Raw genomic sequence first — 24,085 nt, forward strand, 5'->3', positions numbered from 1 at the left:
CTGCCCCCGCTGCTGTCAAGGAGCGGTTGGGGGGATTTATAGGAGTAACAACGGCTCGTGATGTCAGCCCGTGCCTAAAATAGAGGGATAGACTGCAAATCCACGGCTCGAGGGCTAAAACCTTCCAATCCAGCCTCAGCCAACGCCGCGCCGATGTGAAGTCCGCCCCCCCCTCCCCCGCCCCTACCTCTCGCACACGCGCGCACACGCGCCCCGGGGCGAGGGGAGGGCGCCGGGGATCGCAGCCCAGGTGCCAGCGCCTCCTCGCCCCGCCGGACGCAGCAGCGCCGGCCCCCGGGACGCGGAGAGCCCTCGGTAGGGCGGCGGCCGCGGGGCAGGGGAAGAGCCGAGGAGCTGAGCCGCCGGATCCTCACCCTGCGGAGCCCCCCGGGATTGCAAGCAATTGTGTGCTGCTTCCCAGACGCGAGCGAGGGTTATCCCAAAGAGCCAACCTCCTTCGCGCACTGCTATTCAAAATAATCTCTTGGACTCTTGAGAAGACAGGGGGGCTTTCGGGACCATGGCATCGACAGAAGGGTGAGGGGGACCGTCTCTTGGGAGAGAGGAACGGGAGAACGAAGGGGCAGGGGGGGTGGCCGGCATTGTGCTTTTGGAAACAGTTTCCTGTCATCTGCTTCATTGTTAGTCGTTGCCCCTCGACATCCCCTAATGGAATAATTAGGGAGTGAGAGGAAACGAGAAGCAGACGATCCCCTTTTAGAAGAGGGAGAGAGGCATGGGAAAAAAATATTCAAATATTAGCCGCTGGAAAGATTTTTATTTTCCTCCTGTCACTTTATTTAACCCCTGGGGGGCAGATCAAGCTTAAACCACCTGCCTGAACGAAGAGTCCAAGTGAATAGTTAACTCAGAGGTGGAGCTGGGAGCAGCCTCCTAAATATAATAATAATAACCAATAGTTCAGAAAGAATACAGGAGCTGTTGTCCCCGTCCCCCCCAGCCCATTAAAAAGGCAACAAACAAATCCAGCTTCTTGAGTGGTTTTGCAATTTTGCAGTTTTGTGCCAAAAGTGTTACAGAGCTAGTAAGAGAAATTCTGGGAAAGGGCTAAGGGTTATACAAGAAGCTTTAAAGAAAAGCAAACACAGTTCAGCCTGATAGCATCCTTTGGAAGGAAACCTTTCTCCCTACCCTTGGCAAGGTTGTGAAGATCAGCCGCTTTGTCTCTCTGATGGGGCTGGGGGCTTATTTGGTTTACAGAGTAACTGGTAGTAGGAAAGAAAAGATAACATTCCTTTGATCTCTGGTTGTCCTCTTATAATACTAGCTAGTATTAGACTGCATCTGGTGTGAGCCTTCCCTTTATCCCTGGATGTTGTCAGGTTGTATCAGCATGATCTGCTCTGCACTGGACTCTCTGAGGACAGAATGCAAAAGGAAGCTCTGTTTATATTACTTTCATGTTTCTCAGGCTGAAAGACTTGCTGAGCTGATTTAAATAACCTGACTCATGTCTGGGAGAGCGTGCACCCAAGTGTTCTGTTACCTGGACATAAGGAAGGAACTGGCTTTCTGCAGAGTGGCCCCCAAGCAGTTGGCTTGGGAGGAGTCAAAAATTAGAAAGTATTAGCTTTGGTTGCTTTAGAAAAATGACAGTCCCCCAGGTGTGGCAGAGTGCGAATCTGTGTGGCTTTTTTGTCTCGTCATGGGACTGTGGTAGTCCTGTTAGCTACTTGCCTTTGCAGGGACCTTCTGCTCCAAATTTGTACATTCTTGTTCTGGTAGCAGCCCAGCAGATTAATCTGCCCTGTGGCATTTCCTCTGACAATAAAAACACTTAACTGGATAGTATCAACAAAAAATTGGAGGCACAAGGAAGAAGCTCAGAGATACAGGAACCACCCACTCTACATCTGTAGGGTTGCAGCTCTGTCTTCTCTGTCCCTTCTTTATCCTTGTATTTCCCCAACTTTTGCTCCCATCTGGGTGTTCTGGTCACCTGCCTTTTTCATTCCCAAGTAAGGCAGCTGTAGAGGTCTATGTTTTTTTCGGACCTGTGCGAGAATGTGGGATCTGTTGTGCAGGGGTTTAATAAGAGGAGACATGACAAGAGGAGGCTGTGTTAGAAGGCTTTCTCAGCTTTGGATGAAAGCAGGTTTAAAATGTGTGTAGGAGAAGTGCCTTTGAAAGCAGTTGGCTGAACAGGTGGGCTAAAAAAGATCAGAATGCCAGAAACAGAAAGGCTTTGATAAATGCGTGCTTTTGCTTTCCATCCTCAACAAGAGCTAAATTGTCAGGGTGAGAAAAGAAACAAAAAGTTTAGGCTTTACTTTCAAACTTTTTAGGAAACTTACCTGGACTAAGACAAGCTGCAACTGTATATTTGTTATGATTCAACTAGTGCTTTGTGATAGCTGAAGGAGGTGTGTAAGACAAGTGGGATGCATTTGACTTGTCAATCCTTTTTTACCAGTGAGAATCACTTCCAAAACTGAATTGTCATCTTTCCCTCCCCTCAGGTAAAAAGCTGAGGATGGAGATAAGCTTTACACTCTGGCCTAAAGTTCAGCAAACTCAGGCACCATTAGGATCATCAGGGAAAGTGAATACCGACCAGACCTTGTTCAAGAAAGGCTTTCCACCAGCACAGTGGGAAAAAGGTAGCAGAAAGTGCCCGTTGCTGCAAGCAAAGCAGTGTGTCTCAGGCACACACAGGGGCATGGAAAAAGACATGCTGGAGGTGGAGACAAATTGTAAGTACTCTAGGTTTATGTCTGGTGGCTCTTGGGATGTTCAGATAGATAGGTTAGTTGAGATTTGAAGTATATAAAGGCTTTTGTTGTGATAGAACTACTACAACTACAGTCATCTTTGGAATGTGTTATTTCTCCTCTATCAGGGGAGCTTACATAAAATCTCCAAAGTGGGGATGTCAGGGATGTGACAGGATACTTGGCTAACAATACATGGCCCTGATATATACGCAGAGGAAGGTAAATCTGTATTCTATTGTTAAGAAATAGTGGTCACTTAGAGCCAGGATTTGCTAGGAAAGATTTCCTTGTCTGTGTCTTACCAGTCATTTTTTTCCTTTTGGTGTCTTATCTGGTTAAGATTATCTACATATGGAAGTTTGCTGCCCACATCTTTCTGTTCCAAGGAGATGGTGGACAAAGGGAAACTTCAGTTGGTTGAAAATGAGAAATATCTCCCCAACATGGCAAAATCAGACCCATTTGTCTTCTGTGCCTAACTTGCTGTAGTTCCAACTAGTGGGGCTTTGGCTTACTGTCAAATATGCTGTCTGTCTCTTGATTGTTAAAGTCTTCTTTTCATAAAATCCTGTGATACATTACCAAGATGGAATTTTGCTGATTAGCTGGTGCTGAACATGGAAAATAGCTAGTTCAAGGAGGAGCGGCTGGAACCAAATATCGATACTGTTCAGGGTTGCTTGTTTTTATGTTCTTTTGTTTAAATGTCCTCCACTGGACATGACTGCAGACATGCTTTATGCTACCATCACCTTTTTTGAGTCCTTAGTGTGTTTTAAAGGCCCAGTGACATGTGGAGCAAGAGCATTTAAGCTTTTCTGTTGCTATTAAGGGTCTGAAAGGACCTAAAGGTTAAATGAGGTTGACTCTGATCCAATTGATGCCCAAGCAAAATTCTGAGCACCTTGCTTCACATGGTTTTGTTATGGATCTTACCTTTCTCTTGAGTGTTACTGTTTCAAAAAGAATGCAATATATTGCTGCTATTTTTCTGGGGTTTTTTTTAAACACATTTGTATAATCTAGAGATAGGTTCTGGGTGTTAAATCAGCTTTGTAACTCGGATATTAAATTTTAAATTTTTAAATTTTTAGATTTCAAATTTTTTATTTTATTTTACCTATTCAAGTGACGCTGGTGTAGATACTATAAAAATCTAGAGACCAAAAATCTCATGTCCTGTATACCTTTGAAGAGTGGGAGTTTCAGGTGTGAAGTCTGTTCCTTCAAGAATACAACCACTAGGAGACACTATCACTGCATTTATAGTAGTAGATTAAACAGGCACAGCGGGTGTCTGAGCTGGAAGCTCAGCCCTCTGTATGCAGGTCTGCTTCAGAGCATTCCTGCCATGGTTTTGGCTAGGCAGCCCTCTCACAATTCACAGGCATGGTTAGGGAGTCAGCAAATTACTGGATTTATTTTTTCTTCTTCCTCTTCTTATTTCCCCTTGATCTACGGGCTATCCCAACCAAGGTCACTAATAACTATAAATTTGTAAGCAGTGTTTAAAGAGCCACAGTTTTGCAGTTAAAAAGGCTGTCATTGAAAGTCCATCCTGCATAGCAGTGTGGTTGGCATGCAGGTTCCTTGATGTATGCGACAGTGTGAGCTGGGGCAGTGTATGCTGAGGGACATGGAGCCCACACTAGCCTTAGCCTGCAGTGTCAGGCTATCTCTGCAAAGAGTTGTCTACACACAGGAGCAAGTTGTGTGCTTGGGAGAGGTGTGGAGAGAAGGCTCAGTGCCTAACAAGCAGGCCTTCATCTTAACTACTTATCATTTAATACCTTTAAATTTTCTGTATGATTCTGTATGATTATGGTTGGACTCGATGATCTGGTGGGTCTTATTCCAACCTGGTGATTGTATGATTCTATGATTCCTTTACCCAGCCCAATGTGTTGCAATATCTGCTATTTAGAACAATTAGTTGTATGAGTTTTTGAAAACACTGGCTGGATCTGTTAAATCAATCACCTCTATTATTGTCCACCTGCTAATGAAAACTCCTGTCTTGCGGAGAACAATACTTCACACTTTTCGTCTCCAGCTCGTTAGCTTAAACTGCTATTTCAAGAGTAATACAAGCCATAAAAATAAGTATGCTTTTATATATTTAATTCTACTTCTATATTAATTTCAAAGCCTCTCAATGTACTTAAAGCTTTAAGACAATTACCTGCAATACGTGTCTCAGTGCTTGGCAAAGATAAAAGACTAGGCTCAAAGACCATCATGTCTTCTAACTTTTGTCTACAACATATTTGATCCTGTGTAAGCAATTCCAAACTGGGGATCCTTACGAGAAAGAACAAAAAAAGAATGAAACCATAAAAGAATTAAGGAATTTTTTGCTAATTACAGGTTTTATTAGGAGAACAATGTGAAATTCACAAAAGTGCAGGTTCACTCATGTGTCTGAGAAATCAAATTCATTGAGGTGTTTTAAAGAAAAGAAGGTGGAAGAGGAATTTTGGGTTGAATTAAGCAGTATTTGTTTTTTTAGTTTTTTTCCTTAAGTTTTGCTGCCAAACTCTAAGTGTATCTTTTCTTAGTGTGACTTTGACTGGTCTGTCTATTGATTTTAAAAAATATACACACCAAGTAAAAAGTCAGTAATTTTTCTAGGCTGCTTTGTGCTCTATAGCTTTTTTTTCACTATTTTCTCAACACATGAGTTAAACTTTTGGTTATTCTTCTAGGCATTTAAATTTATGTAGTATTGTAGAATAATTTAGGTTGGAAGGGACTTTTAAAAGTCTTCTAGTCCAACCCCTCCCCTTGAACTAGATCAGATTGCTTAGAGCTCTGTCCAGCCTGACCTTGAATGTTTCCAGGGATGGGGCATCTGCCACCTCTCTGGGCAGTGTTCCAGTGTTTCATCACTCTCATTGTAAAAAAAAGGTCTTCTTTATCTAATCTAAATCTACTCTCTTTTGGACTGTTATTCCTCGTCCTATCACAACAGGCCCTGCTAAAAAGTTTGTCGCCATCTTTCTCATAAGCCCACTTTAAATATTGAAAGCCTTCAATAAGGTCTCCCTTGAGTCTTCTGTTCCCCAGACTGAAAAAGCCCAGCTCTCTCAGGCTTTCCTCGTAGGAGAGGTGTTCCATCCCTCTGATAATTTTTGTTTTCCTCCTCTGGACTTGCTTAAACAGATCCATGTCCTTCCTGTGCTGAGGACTCCAGAGCTGGATGCAGTATTCCAGGTAAGGTCTCACCAGAGCAGAGTAGAGGGGCAGAATTTCCACCCTTGAAGTGATTCTTCCTAATTTCTTCCTAATATCTCTCCTCTTTCAGCTTAAAAACGTTGTCCCTCATCCTATCACTGTACTTTGTGATAAAGCAGCCCCCTTTGAGCACTGGAAGGCTGTTATAAGGTCACCCTAGAGCCTTCTCTTCTCTAAGCTAAACAAGACCAACTCTTTCAGTCTGTCCTCATATGGAAGGTTCTCTAGCCTTCTGACCATCTTTGTGGCTCTCCTATGGACTCGCTCTAACAGTACTGTGTCCTTCCTTAGGCCAAGGTGCAGCTGGAGCTGAACTTGGCAAGGGAAGTGAAAACCAACAAGAAGGGCTTCTACAGGTACGTCTATCAGAAGAGGAAGGTTAAAGAGAACGTACCCCCGCTGATAGTTGACAACGGTGATCTCGTATCAACAGATGAGGAGAAGGCTGAGGTAGTTAAGAGCTTTTTTGCCTCAGTCTTCACAACTGCTCTCCTCACCCCTCCTGGGTCATGAGACAGCAAGATGGGGACTGGGGGGTAAACCCCCTCCCACTATAGAAGAAGGTCAGGTTCATGAACACCTGAGGAACCTGAACATATAGAAGTCTATGGGACCTGATGAGATGCATCCCAGAGTCCTGAGGGAATTGGCAGATGTGGTTGCCAAATGACTCTCCATGATATCTGAAAAGTCATGGTGTCAGAAGTCCCTAGTGACTGGAAGAAGGGTAACATTGTGCCCACTTTTAAAAAAGATAGAAGAGTTGACCCTGGGAACTAGCGACCTGTCAGCCTCAACTGTCAGCCTGTACCTGGGAAGATCATGGAATAGATCCTCCTAGAAGCTATGCTAAGGCACATGGAGGACAGGGAGCTGATTAATGGCATGACTTCAGCTGGCGCAAGTACTGTATGATCAACCTAGTGGCTTTCTATGATGGGGTGATCACAACAGTGGACATGGGTAAACCAGCAGATGTAGTCAATCTGGACTTTTGTAAAGCCTTTGACACGGTCCCCCCCACATCCTTCTCTCTTAAATTGGAGAGATATGGATCTGATGGGTGGGTTGTTCGGTGGATAAGAAACTGGTTGGATGGTCAGGTTCAGAGAGTAGTGGTCAATGTCTCAAAGTCTAGGTGGAGATCTGTGACAAGTGGTGACCCTCAGGGTTCCATACTGGGACCAGTGCTATTTAATATCTTCATCAATGATAATGATAGCAAGATTGAGTGCACCCTCAGCAAGTTTGCAGACAACACCAAGCTGAGTGGTTGCAGTTGCCACAGTGGAAGGACAGGATGTCATCCAGAGGGATGAGGTTCAACAGGGCCAAGTGCAAGGTCCTACACCTGGGTTGAGGCAATCTCCAATTTCGATACAAGATGGGGGATGATGTGATTGAGAGCAGCCCTGCAGAGAGGGACTTGGGGGTGCTGGTTGATGAGAAGCTCAACATGAACCACTCACAGCCCAGGCAGGCAACCATATCTGGGCTGCATCAAAAGAAGCATGGCCAGCAGGTGGAGGGAGGGGATTCTGCCCCTGTATTCCTCTCTTGTGAGACCTCACCTGGAGTATTGAGTCTAATTCTGGAATCCTCAACATAAGGAGGATATGGAACTGTTGGAACAGGTCTAGAGGAGGGCTACAAAGATGATCAGAGGTTTGGAGCACCTCCCATACGAGGACAGGCTGAGAGTTGGGCTTCTTCAGCCTGGAGAAGAGAAGGCTCCGAGGAGATCTTATAGCGACCTTTCAGTACCTGAAAGGGGCCTACAAGAAAGTTGAGGAGGGGCTGTTCACAAAGACTTGTAGTGATAGGACGAGGGGTGATGGGTATAAACTGGAGAGGGGCAGATTTAGGCTAGACATAAGGAAGAATTTCTTCACGATGACAGTGGTGAGGCAGTGGAACAGGTTGCCCAGGGAAGTTGTGGATGCCCCATCTCTGGAGGTGTTTAAGGCCAGGTTGGATGGGGCCTTGGGCACCCAGATCTAGTGGGACGTGTCCTTTCCCCTGGCAGGGGGTTGGAACTAGATGATCTTTGAGGTCCCTTCCAACCCAAACTATTCTATGATTCTACGGTTCTGTGATTCCTATGCTGAGGATTCCAGAACCGAAAGCAGTGAAGTGAGGTCTCACAAAAGCAGAGTAGGTGTGCAGAATCACCTCCCTTGACCTGCTGGTCACACTTCTTGTAATGTAGCCTGGGATACAGATGGTTTTCTGGGCTGGCAAGCATACATTGCTGGCTTATGTTGAACTTCTCATCCACCAGCAATTCTAAGTCTTCCTTGCTACTCTGTCAGGGATACACAGCGTGGTGTTGGCGGCCTACTTACTGAAGGTGCCCTTGAGCCCACTGTCTCTGTCTCCGAGAAAGATGTTAAACAACACCAGTCCCAATACCAGCCCCTATGAAACACTACTCTTCACTGGTCTCCACTTGAACATTGAGCCATTGACCCTCTTTGAGCGTGACCATCCAGCCAATTCCTTATCCACCAAATGGTCCATCCATCAAATCTACGTGTCTGCAATTTAGAGATGAGAATATCATGCAGGGCAGTGTTGAATGCTTTGCATAAGTTCAGGTAAATTATGTCAGTTACTCTTTCCTTATTCACCAAAACTGTAGTCCCATCATAGAATGTCACCGAATTCATCAGGCACAATTTGCCCTTATTGAAGCTGTGTTGGTTGTCATCAATCACCTACTTATTTTCCATGTGCCTCAACAGAGATACCAGTAGGATCTACTCCATGATCTTGCCAGGCACAGAGGTGAGACTCACAGACTTGCAGTTCCCTAGGTCTTCCTTTTTTCCTTTTTCAAAAATGGAGGTTATATTTCCCTTTTTCCACTCAGTAGGAACTTCACCACACTGCCACAGCTTCTCAAATATTATGAATAATGGCTTAGCAACTTTATCTGCTAGTTCCCTCAGGAACCATTGATGCGTCTTGTCAGGTTCCATGGCCTTGTGCACCTTCAATTTCCTTGCATCCTTCTTGCATCTCATCTTTTCCTACATTGGGTGCTTCTTTGATCTCCCAGTGCCCACCTTTACCTTCAATGACTTGGGTAGTGGGACTTGAGCCCTTGCTGGTGAAGACTGAGTTAAAAAAGTTGTTGCATACCTTAGCCTTCTCTCTATCTTGGGTAACCGGGTCTCCCATTTACTTTGAAGAGGGCCCATGTTCTCCCTAGTCTTCCTTTTATCACTGACACACCTATAAAAGCTTTTCTTTTTGTCCTTGACATCCTTGGCCAGATTTAATTCTGTCTGGATTTTAGCTTTCCTAACCTTATCCCTGGCTGCTTGGACAATTTCTTTGTATTCCTCCCAGGCTACCTGCCCTTGCTTCCACTGTGTAGGCTTACTTTTTGTGTTTTACTTTATCCAGGAGTTCCTTGTTCATCCTGTCATTTTTGCCTGACATCCTCTTTACTGGGATGCATTGCTGCTGAGCTTTGAGGAGGTGATCCTTGGATTTTAACCAGCTTCCTTGGGCTCCTCTCCCCTCCAGGGCTTTATCCCATGGTACTTTACCAAGCAGATCCCTGAAGAGGCTGAAGTCTGCTCTCCTGAAGTCCAGAATAGTGAGCTTGCTATGCGTTTTCCTCACTGTCCTAAGGATCTTTAATTCCACCATTTCGTGGTTACTGCAGCTAAGGCTTCCCTTGAGTTTCACATTCCCTACCAGCCCTTTCTTGTTGGTGGTAGCAAGGTACAGCATAGCATCTCTCCTCTTTGGCTCTTCTGTCACTTGGAGAAGGAAGTTATCATCAATGCATTCCAGGAATTTCCTGGATTGCTTGTGCCCTGCTGTGTTGTCCCTCCAAGAGATAAAAGTGTGGTTGAAGTCTGCCACAAGGACCAGGGGTTGTGAAAGTGAGGCTGTGCATATTTGTCTATAGAGGTTCTCAGCAGATTACTCGTCCTTGTCTCTTGTAGCAGACCCCCACTGTAACAACAGTAGTCCCTGCCTTCCATTTAATCCTAACCCTTAAACTCTTGGTTGGCTCCTCATCTATCCCCAGGTGGAGCTCCATGCACCCCAGCTGATCACTGACATAGAGGGCAACACCCCAACCTCGTGTTCTTTGCTTGTCTTTCCTAAAGACCCTCTATACCTTCATTGCAACACTCCAGTCCATCCCACTATATTTCCCTGATGCCAATGAGATCATAGACCTGTAGGTGTGTATATCTCTAACTCTACTTGTTTTTTCCCCATGCTATGTCCTTTTGCATAGGGGTACTTAAGTTGGTCTCCTCCTGCCTTACTGTCTGGGTATGCCTTGTGCTGTTCTTTAGGTGCTCTTCTACTGACCTGTGTTCCTTCTCCAGGCTCTGGGCATCTGTTGCTGGCATCAAACTGGTAGGAGTGAGATGGATTGAGGTTCCCCTCCCCCAGCAACTTAAGTTTAAAGCCCTCTTCACCAGCCTGGCAAGCCTATGACCAAGGATGCTCTTCCCCTTCTCTGACAGATGGATCCCCAGTAGACCAGGTCTCTCAAAGCAAGTCGCGTGCTCTACCTAGCCAAACCCCTGGCCAGGGCACCAGTTTGTTGATTTGCCAGACTCAACTAGCCTTTTCCAACCCCATCCTTTCGACTGGGAGGATTCATGAAAATACTACCTGCACTCCAGAGTCCCTTATCTCTGCTCCCAGAGCTCTGTAATCCCTCTTGATACCCCTCAGACTGCCCCTGTCTGCAGCAGTGGTGCCACAGGAAACACCAGGGAATAGTAGTCATTGGGCTTGGTAGCTGCCATGGCCCACTTTAAAAGAAAGTGAATTCTTTTTTCCCGGCATGGCCACAGAGTAAATAAAAATCACTCAGAGGTATAGATGTACACTGTATCTTTTAGTAAATAAGATGCATGACTTTAAAACACTGGATTCAAATGATTGCACTGGATTCAAATGATCGAACAACCTGCATGGGACAGAGCACAGGCAGGAAGAGCCGCAGCCACAGAAGTGACGGAACCAGCCCTCAGTGGCAACGCTTCTCAACACTGTAACAAATTGCTTAACTGAGCCCCAAACAGCACCAGAAGTCCTAATGTTTCCTGGAGTCAAATGCGCGGGCTACTGTCTGCTGCACCTGCACATGTTGCAAACAGGAAAGGAGAAAAGAAGAAAAAGGAGAAAAACTAGGAAAGGATTAAAGAGTTACAAGAAACCAATAGTTGCAAGAGATAGATATGAGAGATAGTTACCACCTTAGGTGCTCCACATGTAGCAGCACGTGTTTCTTTGTCTTGCAGGTCCGGAAGATGGTGAGTGTCCAGACACAACACACAAACACAAGACAGCAGAGACAGGCAGACAGACAGAGGGACAGAGAGTTGCAGAGAAAGTTGCAGAGAGAGAGAGAAAACATACAAACAGAGACAACAGACAGAGAAAGACAAGATGAAGTTATAGAGAGTGATTGCAGGCCTCCTCAGGGGTTTTTAAACTCTGTCCCCCCCCCTCACCCCCCCCCCCCCACCTGATCAGGTAGGGGGGGATACGTAACAGGCTCAGATTGCCAGTGAAGACTGAGGCAAAAAAAGTTGTTGAGTACCTCAGCCTTCACCTTGTCTGTTGTTACCAGTTTGCTGGTCTTGCTTATTGGGGTGATGCACTTTCTTTGACCTTCCTTTTCTGGCTGATGTATCCGTAGAAGCTCTTGTCATTCTTTGATTCTCTTGCCAAGTTCAGCTCCAGCTGTGCCTTGGCCTTCCTGACCTCATCCCTTCACAATGGGGCAGTGTCCCTATATTGTTCCCAGGTTATCTGTCTCTGCTTTCACTGCCTATGCATTTCCTTCTTATCCTTTGGGTTGACTATCAGGTCTTGACTCAGTCATGCCAGTCTTTTGCCTTCCATTCCCAATTTCTTACACCTGGGGATTGAGAGTTCTTATGTTCTATGGAAAGTGTCCTTAAAGATCTGCCAGCTCTGTTCTGGTCCCTTGTCCCTGAGGGCAATTTCCCAGAGCGTCCTATTGACTAACTCCTTGAAGAGCTGCAAGTTTGCTTTCCTAAAATTCAGGGTCCTGACTTTAATTTTCACCTGACCCATATCCCTCAGTACTGTGAACTCTTACCAGTGTATGATCACTGCAGCCCAATCTGCCTCCTTTACATCACTGATGCTCACCTGCATTGATGACCAGCAGGTCCAGTATCACATTTGCTGTGGTAGAGCTGTCTATTACTTAGCTTAAGAAGTTATCCCCAAGCATTCTGGAAGTAGCCTGGATTGCCTACAGCTTGCCACTTGCTACTTTTCTAGCCGATGTCAGGGTGGCTGAAGTGCCTCAGCAGGATGAGAGTCTGTGAGCACAATGCCTTCTGTAGCTGGAGTAAGAACGGTTCATCAATGGGCTCCCCTAGATCAGGTGGCTTGTAGTAGTCACCAACCACAAGGTTCCCTTTGTTCCTTCAGTATCTAATTCTTACCTGTAAGCTTTTATCCTGCTTGTGGCTATTCTTCAGGACAGCTCTTCATACTCTTATCTATTTCTTCATATAGAGGGCAATGCCACCATCCCCCTTTCCCCACTTGTCCTTTCTGAATAGCCTGTAGCCATCGATAGCCGCACTGCAATCATGGGATTTGTCACACCAAGTTTCAATAATGGCATTCAGATCATAGCTTTCTAGCAGCATGGTGGCTTCCAGCTCTTCCTGTTGCCCATCCTGCATGCATTGGTGTAAAGGCACTTCAGCTGGTCTGTCGGCTGTGTAACCTTCCCTGAATTCTTGACAGGTATTTCACTGGTGTTCTCTGGTTGGATCCTATTGGTTCAGGAGCCCCTGGCTGATTGCTGTAAGACTTCAAGTATGTTCCACTATAGCCAGCATGTCTCAGAGGAACAGACTGAGAGCACTCACTAGCACCCCATTCTTCTAATCCTGGCATGTCATCCTGCAGCTTACCGTGGGCAAACCTGATATCCTCCCTCCCCCTTCAAGTCTAGTGTAAAGGTCTGTTAATGAGCCTCACTAGCTCATGAGGAAAGACCCTGTTCCCACTTTGAGAAAGGTGAATACCATCTGATGTCAGCAGGTCTGGTACTGTGCAGGCCATCCCGTTATTGAAAAACCCAAAATTGTGCCAGTGACACCAGCCACAGAGCCATGTATTAATACATTGAGTATGTCTGTTTCTTCCAATGTTGCTGCCTGCAACTCGAAGGAGAGAGTGAAAAATAATTTGTACTACAGGTTCCCTTACCAACCTGAAGTCTCTTTTGATGCTCTTGGCCTGTGTGTTGCGGCTTCATTGGTGGCCTACATGGAAAAGCAGTCATGGGTGTTAGTCCAAGGGCCATACCAGGCTAGGTAATTTCCTAGGGCCTTAGAGAGGCAGCACACTTCCTTAAGAGAAGGAACTGAACGGCGTATTGGATCTTCTGTTCCTCTTGGAAGGGAGTTGCCTACAACTGTAATATGCATTAGGTATATATGTATCTATGTGTGTATGTGTATGCATATATATGTATGCTTCGTTGCTCCATTTCAGATACTGTCTTCTTTCTTCAACATTATCTATTTAGTAGACTTTGCTGCGATTTCTAGAATATAATGCATTTTAATTGTACCTTTGTCATATATTTCTACAGTAACTTTTGACTTTCTTTTTATTGGTCTACTTCCTACACTTTCAGCCATCTCTGTTGTCATTCCTTTATTTCTAGTCCTTCACAGCTTCTGTTTTGTCTTTTTAAAATATTTCATTCCTTCTCACTAGGCGCTGACGATTCACCTAGGGTCTTTTTGAAGGCAGCCAGTTGAGAAGATATTTTGCCACGTGCCTGCTCTTCAGTACTAGTTTGTTTAGTTTGGAGTAAAATGTTTCTCCTTTCTGGCTGCATACAAAGGCATATCTGATTCTGTCTTGAGCTGGTTCACTGATGTTGCTTCCAAAATTGCCAGGAAATTTTGCACTTTTTATCTATCAATCTCAAAACCTGGTTGTGTATTTTGCAATGTTGATTTTCACAATGGCAGGTTTGCAGTGTTGGTTTTTGATACTGGTAACCATATACAGGCATCTTCCCGAAGCAGGAACCCTTGGCATTTGCCTTTCCAACCATTCATTGTAGCTTCCTCCCATCATTTACTATGCTAACCCCAGCAGCTTTAAGTTTGGATCTTGGAGATTTGTTCTCTCAGGGGCAATGACAGAGATCACTGGTAAACAAGTCACATGTATGGCTAAGCTTCTGACACACTGCACATCATTCAGAAAGGCTATCTGGCAGGTGCTATGCACAAAGCTGTCTGTTGCTACTCCTTTGGACAAGTATGTCTGATGCAGTACCCTTTTAAAGGGGTTGGCTGACATTTCGACGTGGAGGAACAACGTGGTCAGGGACCAGTTTAGATCCTGAAGATGGTGTAACTGTATTAACCCAGCATTGTATCCAGGCTAATGATTACATCTTAGCCAGGCTAATTAGCTTGGCTAATTAGCAACAGAGTGCTAGTATGGATGTCCCAGGCTAGCACAGAGGCAGACATGGGTACCAGTTAAATCCTAGGTCAGGCCCATACAGAACCTGGGAGCCTGTTTCTCAATAGGTTTCTCAGTCCATAGGGAAAAAAAAGAACAAAGCTATTTCTTCTAGGCTATGAAAATTATGCTCAGCTCTTGTGATTTTTACTAATCACCAGCCTTAACCTAGAACAATGTCAACACATATGTAACATGTAACTGGGGATAGGAGAGTGGGCTAGAGGCTCTGCAGAGGTCACTTGCAAACTTAGCTGTTCTGAGATTCTGTATACCACAAATACATGGAATGCAGCTGCCTGTGTACTCTCTTCATATCTCAGTTCTTAAATAAAGCTGTGATGCCATATACTCCTGGCATACCATGCTGTACTCTAGTATGTCCGTGTTACTGATTTTTCAAGACAGAGATTGGCTTCAGGCTATACATGAATAATAGTCCAGCCCAACATGAGTAGTTGGTCATGATAACTCCACACTACACTGGTTAGTATGTGGAGAGCCTTAGGTGTGCTCCTAGATGGCATTTCCCAGTGTAGCTTGATCCAAAAGTAATTCAGTGCACTTGACCTGACACAGCTCTGCAAAGTGAACCAGAGTGCAACAGATGGACATCGTCAGGAAGTTCACTCCAGACACACTTCTCCTGATTCCAACTAAATTGCTAATCTAAGTTTACCCTCAATCGGTTATTGATACTCGTCAGGTAAGTGCTCCCCACCGGGCAGGTTCCTGGCAAGCTCTTGTCATACTCTGGATACTCATGTACATGCTGGCAGCATGGCTGCTTCTGTGTCCACAGGCTGAAATGCTGCCGTGGTCTGTTGCTACATTTGCATACGTAAGCCACTAATGAACAGTATTTGTCTTATTTGTCACAAGGAGCGCAGACTAGGGCAAAGCATGGCTGGAGGTAAACCATAGCCTCCAGTCATACAGAATGTGGAGGCTTATGTTGCAAATTCATGCCAAACACGCAGGGGGCAATTGGCCCTAAACAATGGCAGAAGCTGCATACCAAGTATGTATTTGTACAGTTGCAGCGTACTTGCTCTGAGACAGAAAGTTATCTCATTAGTGAAGCACCTGGTCCTTATCTGTGTAAGAAATGCTTTTGCTATAGTAACCAAGGAAAGATTTGTCGTTAAAAGCACACATGTACATAAACATGTGGCCCCACCACACATGTGTGCATATAGGAATTAATTAACACCAGGCTGCTATTTATATCACAGCAATCTAGGACAGGAAGTGAAAAACACATCAGAATCCCTTACCTGACATTTCAGGGAGACTTAGAATAGGCAGGTGGCAATATCCCATGCTGGAAACTGCCCGGGTTATTATTTATTTACTTTTTATTCCTATTGATATAAAAAGTGCTGAAGGAATCTCTACAGCTATGTAGGCCAAAAGTGTTACAAAACCTATCTCACTCTAATACCAAAGAAACTCTGGTAGGAAGCTTGCTTCTAGGGTTAGCTGTTGCCTTTCTTCTTGGTTTCTTTCCTGTCCTGTTTGCACATGTAAGTCCCCTGATGATATGCTGAAGGGGGTTACCAGCAGCCCTTTCCCAGGGCAATTTAGGGGACCCTCTGAAAGGCATGATACTGGGCTCAAAGTTAAGGACAGGAGGGCCTCATAGCAGTTATTGTCTCTTCAAGCAAGTTGCTGGAGTGTCTTGAGGAGGACAATCCTGTCTCCCTTTTCTGGAAATGGGTTTGTGTCACATGGTGGCACCCTTGCAAGCCAAATAAAGCTTGAGCTTCCACTGTGGCCTCTCTCCCTCAGTCAGGGAGATGTGGGGCATCTTCGCCCCCACATGGTAATGGAGGCTTGAGTGTCTTCCAGATGTTGATCTTCTGATTGTATCTGGCTGGAAATCACTGAGTAGATGGAAAGACTGACTGGGCAGTGGGAAACAGGTAAAACCCACAAGGATGGTGTGGTTGTGTAAGCTGCATTTTTTTAGGTAACTTGGCAGTAGGCACAAAATCATAGTACAAAGAGTAAAATCCCAATATGTTGGTTGGTATTTATCGTACCTACCTATTTTTGCCAAAATACATATTTTTTCTTGTCTAATATTTAGCAATGAGATATTACTATCAGAAGCAGTTAAGGATTTTGTGAAACATAAAGCAAGAATACATGTAGCTAAATTCAGATTAAAGGAATCCCATTCTGACCACTGGGATTCTTGCCAGCTTCCTGCCTTATTTGGTGATATTGTGTTAGCAAGTGCTTTCAAACAGTAATTATTTTGCCTTTCCACAAATGAGGTAGGCTGTTACGTTTAGGTACCTCAGTTTAGCAGTTGTGCGTGCTTTCGAAGCCTCTGTGTCTTATATCAATCCACTTGAGATCTTGCCATTGTCATTGTGCTGGCAGTGTCCAAAAGCCTGTGCTGGGGATGAGAGCCCAGCCGCACATTAACTGTTTCATATATTTGCAGCAGAAAGAGAGCTGCCTGCTTGGGACAACTTGCTCTCTCTTACAGAGATCCAGCAAACTGCTGCAGCAACAGTGTGGCAATGTCTATTACCAAAGCTTAGTTATATGCTGCTTTTTTCTAGCTTAAAAAAGACACTTTCGCTTTTTATTGACCTTTGGTATAGGGGCCCTGGTGAGAGCAGGAGACTGAAACCAACTCAGTTTTTAGTTTTTTTTATTCACTAACCTACAGAAAAAAATGTTTCTGACTCAAAATAACAACGGTCTTAGTTAATCTGGATATCTTATCCAAATCAGGAGAAAATAATGCATTTTCCTGTCTCGAGTGAATAGTAAAGATGTAGTCATAGAAAGGCTTGAATGCCAGTAGCTTTATTTCTCCCCATTTAGAACTTTAGGTTTACCCCAGCATATCCTGTGGACCTTAACAATAAAAACATGTAGAACAATATTTCATCAGTGTTGTTTTCCTCTGTGTATGTATCACTTAATCTAGATTTGCCATTTGGTTTGATAAGTACGGGCATTTTTCCACTGTATGTCATGCTATTCAACTTGCATATGAAACTGCTTCATTGCTTAGACTCCATTGACAAACTGATGTAATGACGGTGTAGGATTGATATAATTAACTTGAAGTAGTGTTAAGTGAGAGTTTAATTCTACTGACAGTTCGTAATATTTTTTATTCAGGCTCATTGAAGGTACGAAATCATTGTGATGCCTGAATCAGTGTAGCAGCCATCGTTTCCCTTCTCCTCATGCAAATACACGAGGATTTCAGCAGTCAATACATCTGAGATCGCTATGCTGCTCCTGACAGCCATTGCCCACTGAGTGCTGGAAGTGATGGGAAGAAAGAGCTAGAGCTTTCACCTTAAATCCACCAGCTCTACATCTGCAGAGAGAGCACTGAAAGTTGTCACTGGTCAGAGCTGATGAGAGGAACCTGCTAGAATGGGAATGGGTTGGACAAACACATTGAAAGTGAGCTGCAGAAAGAGCAGTGACTGCCTGGTGGTCAGACTTGGCTGAGAAACTGGAAGGAGGGGACATATTAATTACCATCTTGTAACTGTGTGTTAACGTCTGATCATTATCCTGGGTTACGCATAATGTTAGACACAATTAGTTAATCACTGTAGCTGCTATATACTGTTTCTTCATTATTTCCAGGAGGGAGAGAAATGAAAGATGATAAGTATTTTAACTTCCAGACAGTTTCCATGGTATTTATACTCCTTCTGCTATCAAGAAACGTGGTAGTTTTGGCAACCTCTCTTCTCATCCATGGCACATCGAGTGCCACATTGAGGTGTTTTTCCAATCTATTTATGTTTAATGATGTGATGCCATAATACCTAAGACATGCCTCTTTGGGAATAAAATGACAAGTACAGAAAGATTAATGTCTCCTAATTTGTCTTCCTGTCTAAACAGTGAAATCAGAGACAGCCTAGGAGAAGTAATGTATTCTCATTTTTGTAGATGAGGTGTGACATTTGCTCCCCGTCACATAGGAATCAGTGGCTGTGGATGGGACAGTTGACCTGTTACCGTGTCTAGTCAGGTAACACAAAACTATCTGTTTCCCACACTTTTTATCCCAGGTAATGTTGACTGCGTCTTTGCTGCCTAACTGAAGCAGAGGAAGGCCAGATGAGGCACTAAACTTGCTTCTTTGTATGGATCTACAGTGGCTTCCCTCTTCTTGCAAAAAGAAAATACGGGGTTGTCTTCAGACTTGTTGAATCATTCAGGAATGCTTAGGTTCTGCTTTTGCTTTCTCTCAGGTTCCTCCCTCTACCCAACTGAAATATCTGAAAATAACAATGACTGCTTTTTAGAGATAGACTGCATTTCTCAGAACTGCTGTTTCTAAGCACTGTTGTGAAACTGATGTGTTTATTAATGGTGACTGATTTGTAAAACTAGACTTTCAGACATCAAAAGTGCATACGTGAAGAATAGACAGGGCGGGAAATGTGACAGTGCCAAATGTACATCAGAGTGGAAAGATCCTTGTTGGCAGATGACCAGCTTATTGCATTTCACAAACCTTCCATCATTATTTGTTTTGTGAACTATTACAAAAAAGTACTCAGGAAAAGGAAAGTCAAAACATATTTGAACTTTATGACATCATGTTTCTAATGGTTTATGCTCTTGCTTCTGCCTATCAGGATAAAATAGCAGGAGACAGAAAATAGTTAATCTATCACTTGAATAAGCAATTAGGTATTCAAGATAAGACTCCAGTGGGGCATTTTTTATATGACAAAGTGTAGAAAAAGGACAGAATAGTGTGTTTTCTTGAAATTGGCCATAAACAATTATTGTCAAGGGTCTTCCTTGTTTAAAGATGCTCACACATCTACTCAGCCATGGGAGATGTTTTTACATACAGTCACATACTAAGAGAAACCCATGCAAACATACAATCACTATTATGTCCAAATGGTGATCTACTACCAAGTTTCCAGGTGTCTCTAGGACATAACTGACAAACATGACATAGTTTTAAATTGCCTTATTTGATATACTGCAAAATTTACATTAAAGAGAAGGTGGCATAGCTATCATTCATTTTGTCTGTCTGAGTATTACTGGCCTCAAACCACATTTCTTAAAGATTTATCGACGGATTCTCTCCATTGTTTTTGCCATGTCCTGAGTTCAGTGTAAAAGAAGTATATGGGGTCTGTGGAAGTGATCTTCACAATCCCATCCCTGTATAAATTGGAATACTCTAGCAGGTGCTTTAATTTTCAGCCTTTGGAATCATTATCACTCTGGTGAACAAATACAACGTGCAGCAGGTGGAATCCAACCTGAGGATGAGGATGATGGCTCCCACAGCCTAGAATCTTTCCCTAGGCTGCACCATCCTCAGAAAAAGATAAAAACATCCTCCATTAAGAAGAAGAGGAGGGTGATTGTTGTAGGGGACTCCCTCCTAAAAGGAATGGAGGGACCCATCTGCAGACCGGACCCGCTCCACAGAGAGGTCTGCTGCTTACCAGGAGCATCACTGAAGGAGGTAGCTAGAAAACTTCCTTCCCTGGTCCATGAGACGGACTACTATCCTCTGATAGTACTCCAAACTGGTAATGATGATTTAGAGAATAGAAAGACCAAAGCCATCAAGAGAGACTTCAGGGCTCTTGGGAAAATGATGGAGGGCTCTGGGGCTCAAATAGTATTTTGCTCCATTTCAAGGCTAAATACAGAGGAGCAGGAAGTCAGGAAGAAGAATTTGATTAATGCCTGGCTCCAAGCCTGGTGTGAGGAGAGGGGCTTCGGCTTCTTTGATCATGGGGTGGCTCACACACCCCCAGGCTTTCTTACTAAGGATGGGACACGTGTGTCTCCTAGAGGGGCAAAAGCCCTTGCTAAAAACCTAGCTGAGCTCATTAACCGAGCTTTAAACTACATGTGAAGGGGGAGGGGGATGAGACCAGGCTAGACAGGAATGAGCCTGGATGTGGGGAACCGGTGACTTGGAGATGGTGTGCTGGTGAGGACCACCAGTACATCACCATACAGCCAGTGGGGGTGATTACACCTGGGTGTCGTAAGGAAGATACGGGCACTCTGGAGCTAGCTACTCCAGTGACCAGGCAATTGGGAATGAACTCTGTTCTCTCTAAGAGGGCTGAAGGCTCGGCAGCTCAGCTGAAGTGCGTTTACACCAATGCACACAGCATGGGTAATAAGAAGGAGGAGTTGAAAGCTGTCGTAGGGCAAGGAGGCTATGATGTTGTTGCCATCATGGAAACGTGGTGGAATGGCTCCTATAACTGGAGTGCATATGTGGTGGGGTACAAACTCTTCAGGCGGGAGAGGAAGGGTAGGAGAAGAGGCGGGGTAGCCCTCTATGTAAGGGAGGACTTGGACACCGTTGAGATGGATTGAGTGCCTGTGGGTTAAAATCAGAGGAGCCCAAAAGAAGGTAGATTTTGTGATGGGAGTCTGTTACAGATCACCAAGCCAAGAAGAAGCAGCTGATGAGCTCTTCTATAAACAGCTGGGGTGAATCTCTAGATCAATGCCTCTCGTTCTTGTGGGAGACTTCAATCTTCCTGATATCTGCTGGAAGTACAATAGAGCAGAAAGGAAGCAGTCTAGGAGGTTCCTGGAGTGCATGGAAGACAACTTCCTCACACATCTGGTGAATGAACCAACAAGGGAAGGTGCCCTCCTGGACCTGCTGCTTGTGAACAGAGAAGGCCTTGTGGGGGATGTGGCAGTAGGTGGACGCCTAGGACTAAGTGATCATGAGATGACAGGGTTTTCTGTTCTAGGTGATGTGAAGAGGGTGGTTAGCAGGACAGTAGCACTAAATTTCCAGAGGGCAGACTTTGAACTCTTCAGAAGGCTGGTTAGCAGAGTCCCATGGGAGACAGTGCTTAAGGGCAAGGCAGCCCATGAGGGCTGGGAGCTCTTCAAAAAGGAAATCCTAGCAGCTCAGGAGAAAGCCATCCCTATGTTCCGGAAAAAAAGCTGGCAGGGGAAAAAGCCAGCTTGGTTGAGCAGGGAGATCTTGAGAGATATCAAGAGGAAGAGAAAAGTTCATGGGCTTTGGAAGAAGGGACAGGCGTCTTGGGTGCACTACAGGAGGGAAGTGAGATTGTGCAATTAAAGAAAGTTGTTCCCTCTGTGTTCAAACCCAGGAGTCAGAGGAGCAGAATGAAGCTCCCATGATCCAAGAGGAGGTGGTTAGAGACTTTCTTGCCCAGCTAGACACCCACAAGTCTATGGGGCCAGATGGGGTCCACCCAAGGGTATTGAAGGAGCTGGGGGATGTGCTGGCCAAAGCCCTTTCTTTCCATCATCTTCCAACAGTCCTGGAAGACTGGGGAAGTTCCACTGGACTGGAGGCTGGCTGATGTTGTGCCCATCTACAAGAAGGGTCGCAGGGAGGATCCAGGGAACTACAGGCCTGTCAGTCTGACCTCAGTGCCAGGAAAAGTCATGGAACATGTGATCTTGAGTGCTATCATGAAGCACATGCAAGAGAACTGGGTGATCAGATCTAGTCAACACGGGTTCACAAAAGGCAGGTCTTGGCAAACCAACCTGATCGCCTTCTATGACAAAGTGACTCGGCTGCTGGATGAGGGAAAGGCTGTGGATGTGGTCTTCCTGGACTTCAGTAAAGCCTTTGACACAGTTTCTCACAGCATTCTGCTTGAGAAACTGTCAGCCTCTGGCCTGGACAGGCGCACACTCTCCTGGGTGGAAAACTGGTTGGATGGCCGGGCCCAGAGAGTGGTGGTAAATGGCATTAAATCCAGCTGGAGGCCAGTGACAAGTGGGGTTCCCCAGGGCTCAGTGCTGGGTCCAGCCCTGTTCAATGTCTTTATCAATGACCTGGATGAAGGCATTGAGTGCACCCTTAGCAAGTTTGCGGATGACACTAAGCTGGGTGGAAGTGTTGATCTGCTGGAAGGTAGGGAGGCTCTGCAAAGGGATCTGAACAGGCTGGACCACTGGGCTGAGTCCAATGGCATGAGGTTTAACAAGACCAAATGCCGGGTCCAACTCAATGATCCAGTGGGTCTCTTCCAATCTGGTGATTCTATGATTCTATGAGTGTACTCGACATCCTTATCTTGTATTTCCTCCTCACCATATCCTTTGTCCAGGGTCTCTGGAAAAGATGATAAAGGAGTTGGCATTACTCTGTCCAAGAATTAGACTCTTAATTCCTTTTGAAATACTCAAATAATGTATGTGGAACAGAAAGGACTCCAGATTTTAGCCTTAAATCTACACCTGTTCTAAAATCCTTTCACATAGCTAACAATCTGTCACTGACAAGCTGTTCCGCTGTTAGTGTTTTCAAACCATCAGCATTAGCTTGCTCTAGTGGGTGTTTCGTATGGCTTGTTCAGTGCCTGTACGAGTAGAGCTAGTATCAAAGACCCTACATGCACTGCACTCCTTGATGGTCCATGGTGGGCTCATTAAGCAGATTCCCTTGTGTAAGTATGTATTCTCAGTGACTATGAGTGCAAACACCCACATTCACGTTGACATCAGTGTTCACAGGCAGTGTCCCACATGTTAGCCCACACATTCTAGCTTGCCTTGGACCTGAAAATTTTTCATTCCTAATTGTTTTAACACATCAAGTAGTGACCTGCTGACAAATAGTGAAGTCAGATTTAACAGTTCTGGCTATCTGCTCTGTTCTGTTTACACTGTAAATCTCTGTAGCACATTTTTTCTTCAGATTGTTGGCAATAGTTGGTCACCTGAACCAGAGCCAGACTTGAAAGTTGCTAGAACTAATTCATGATACAAATGCCAGGTTTTTATTGAAAAGAAAGTGAGGGAAGAAGGGCCCTATAGTATTTTCATAGTGCTATCCAAATACTTATATTATTAAAATAGGTGAAAGGTAGGTATTCTCCAGTTTGTTGCTTTTAAAATCTTTACTCATTGCAAGAAAATAAAAAAATCACAAGGAAATGTGAAGAAGGTGGTACACAGTTAATTGCAGCTCTCCTGGTCAACTATGCATAGTTTATTTGTGTTTGAGGCTACTCTGACTATTTGCCCTTTCTTTGGCAATCACTTCTCATCAATTACAATAAAGGAAAAAATAACTTCAAGTTTATTCTTCCTTCAGTGAGACTATAGCTTGTATGGCTGATTGGAAGAAGGCAGTGTCAGTGCTCATCTTTTTGCTGAAGTCCAGACTTTCACTGAATATGCAATACGTGTCACATGTAAATTCTGCTGTTTTGCTGTATTATCTATTGACCCAAAACTCTTTCTTTAGATGTCCTTCACATCTACTCACAAACATGCTAGCAATCTGTCTGGAAATGTATGTGCTTACCTACAATGAAGTAGGCTGTTTGTCTAATTGGCTGTGCACTAGCTCTTCTGCACTAATTCCTCACACACGTACACTTAACCCCAAAGCAATGGTGAAGTAGCTGCTTATACCTTGAAAGTGTAGGGTAGCCAGCATGATATATTTGCTTACACCACAGCAGATTCCCAGTGCAGGTAGGCCTTAGAGTTGTAAAGGCATTGCTGTCCTGAAAATATCACCTTTTCTTTCAGTTCACAGTGAGTTTCAGCAGATTGGTTTTCTTTCGCTGGGTTCTGAATGTGCCCAG

General features: G+C 44.5%; 1 protein-coding gene across 1 annotated transcript in view; it reads left to right on the forward strand.

The window, feature by feature from the left end:
- The window catches only part of SLC1A2 (solute carrier family 1 member 2), an 89,149-nt gene continuing 65,064 nt past the window's right edge, over positions 1-24,085 (forward strand). The window contains exon 1 of the mRNA XM_069858073.1: positions 1-537. Within this exon, the coding sequence (XP_069714174.1) occupies positions 521-537 (17 nt within the window). The 5' untranslated portion in view covers positions 1-520. The remainder of the gene's footprint in view (positions 538-24,085) is intronic.

Source organism: Phaenicophaeus curvirostris, chromosome 5 (genome assembly GCF_032191515.1).
Source record: "Phaenicophaeus curvirostris isolate KB17595 chromosome 5, BPBGC_Pcur_1.0, whole genome shotgun sequence".
In the NCBI taxonomy this organism is placed as follows: domain Eukaryota; kingdom Metazoa; phylum Chordata; class Aves; order Cuculiformes; family Cuculidae; genus Phaenicophaeus; species Phaenicophaeus curvirostris.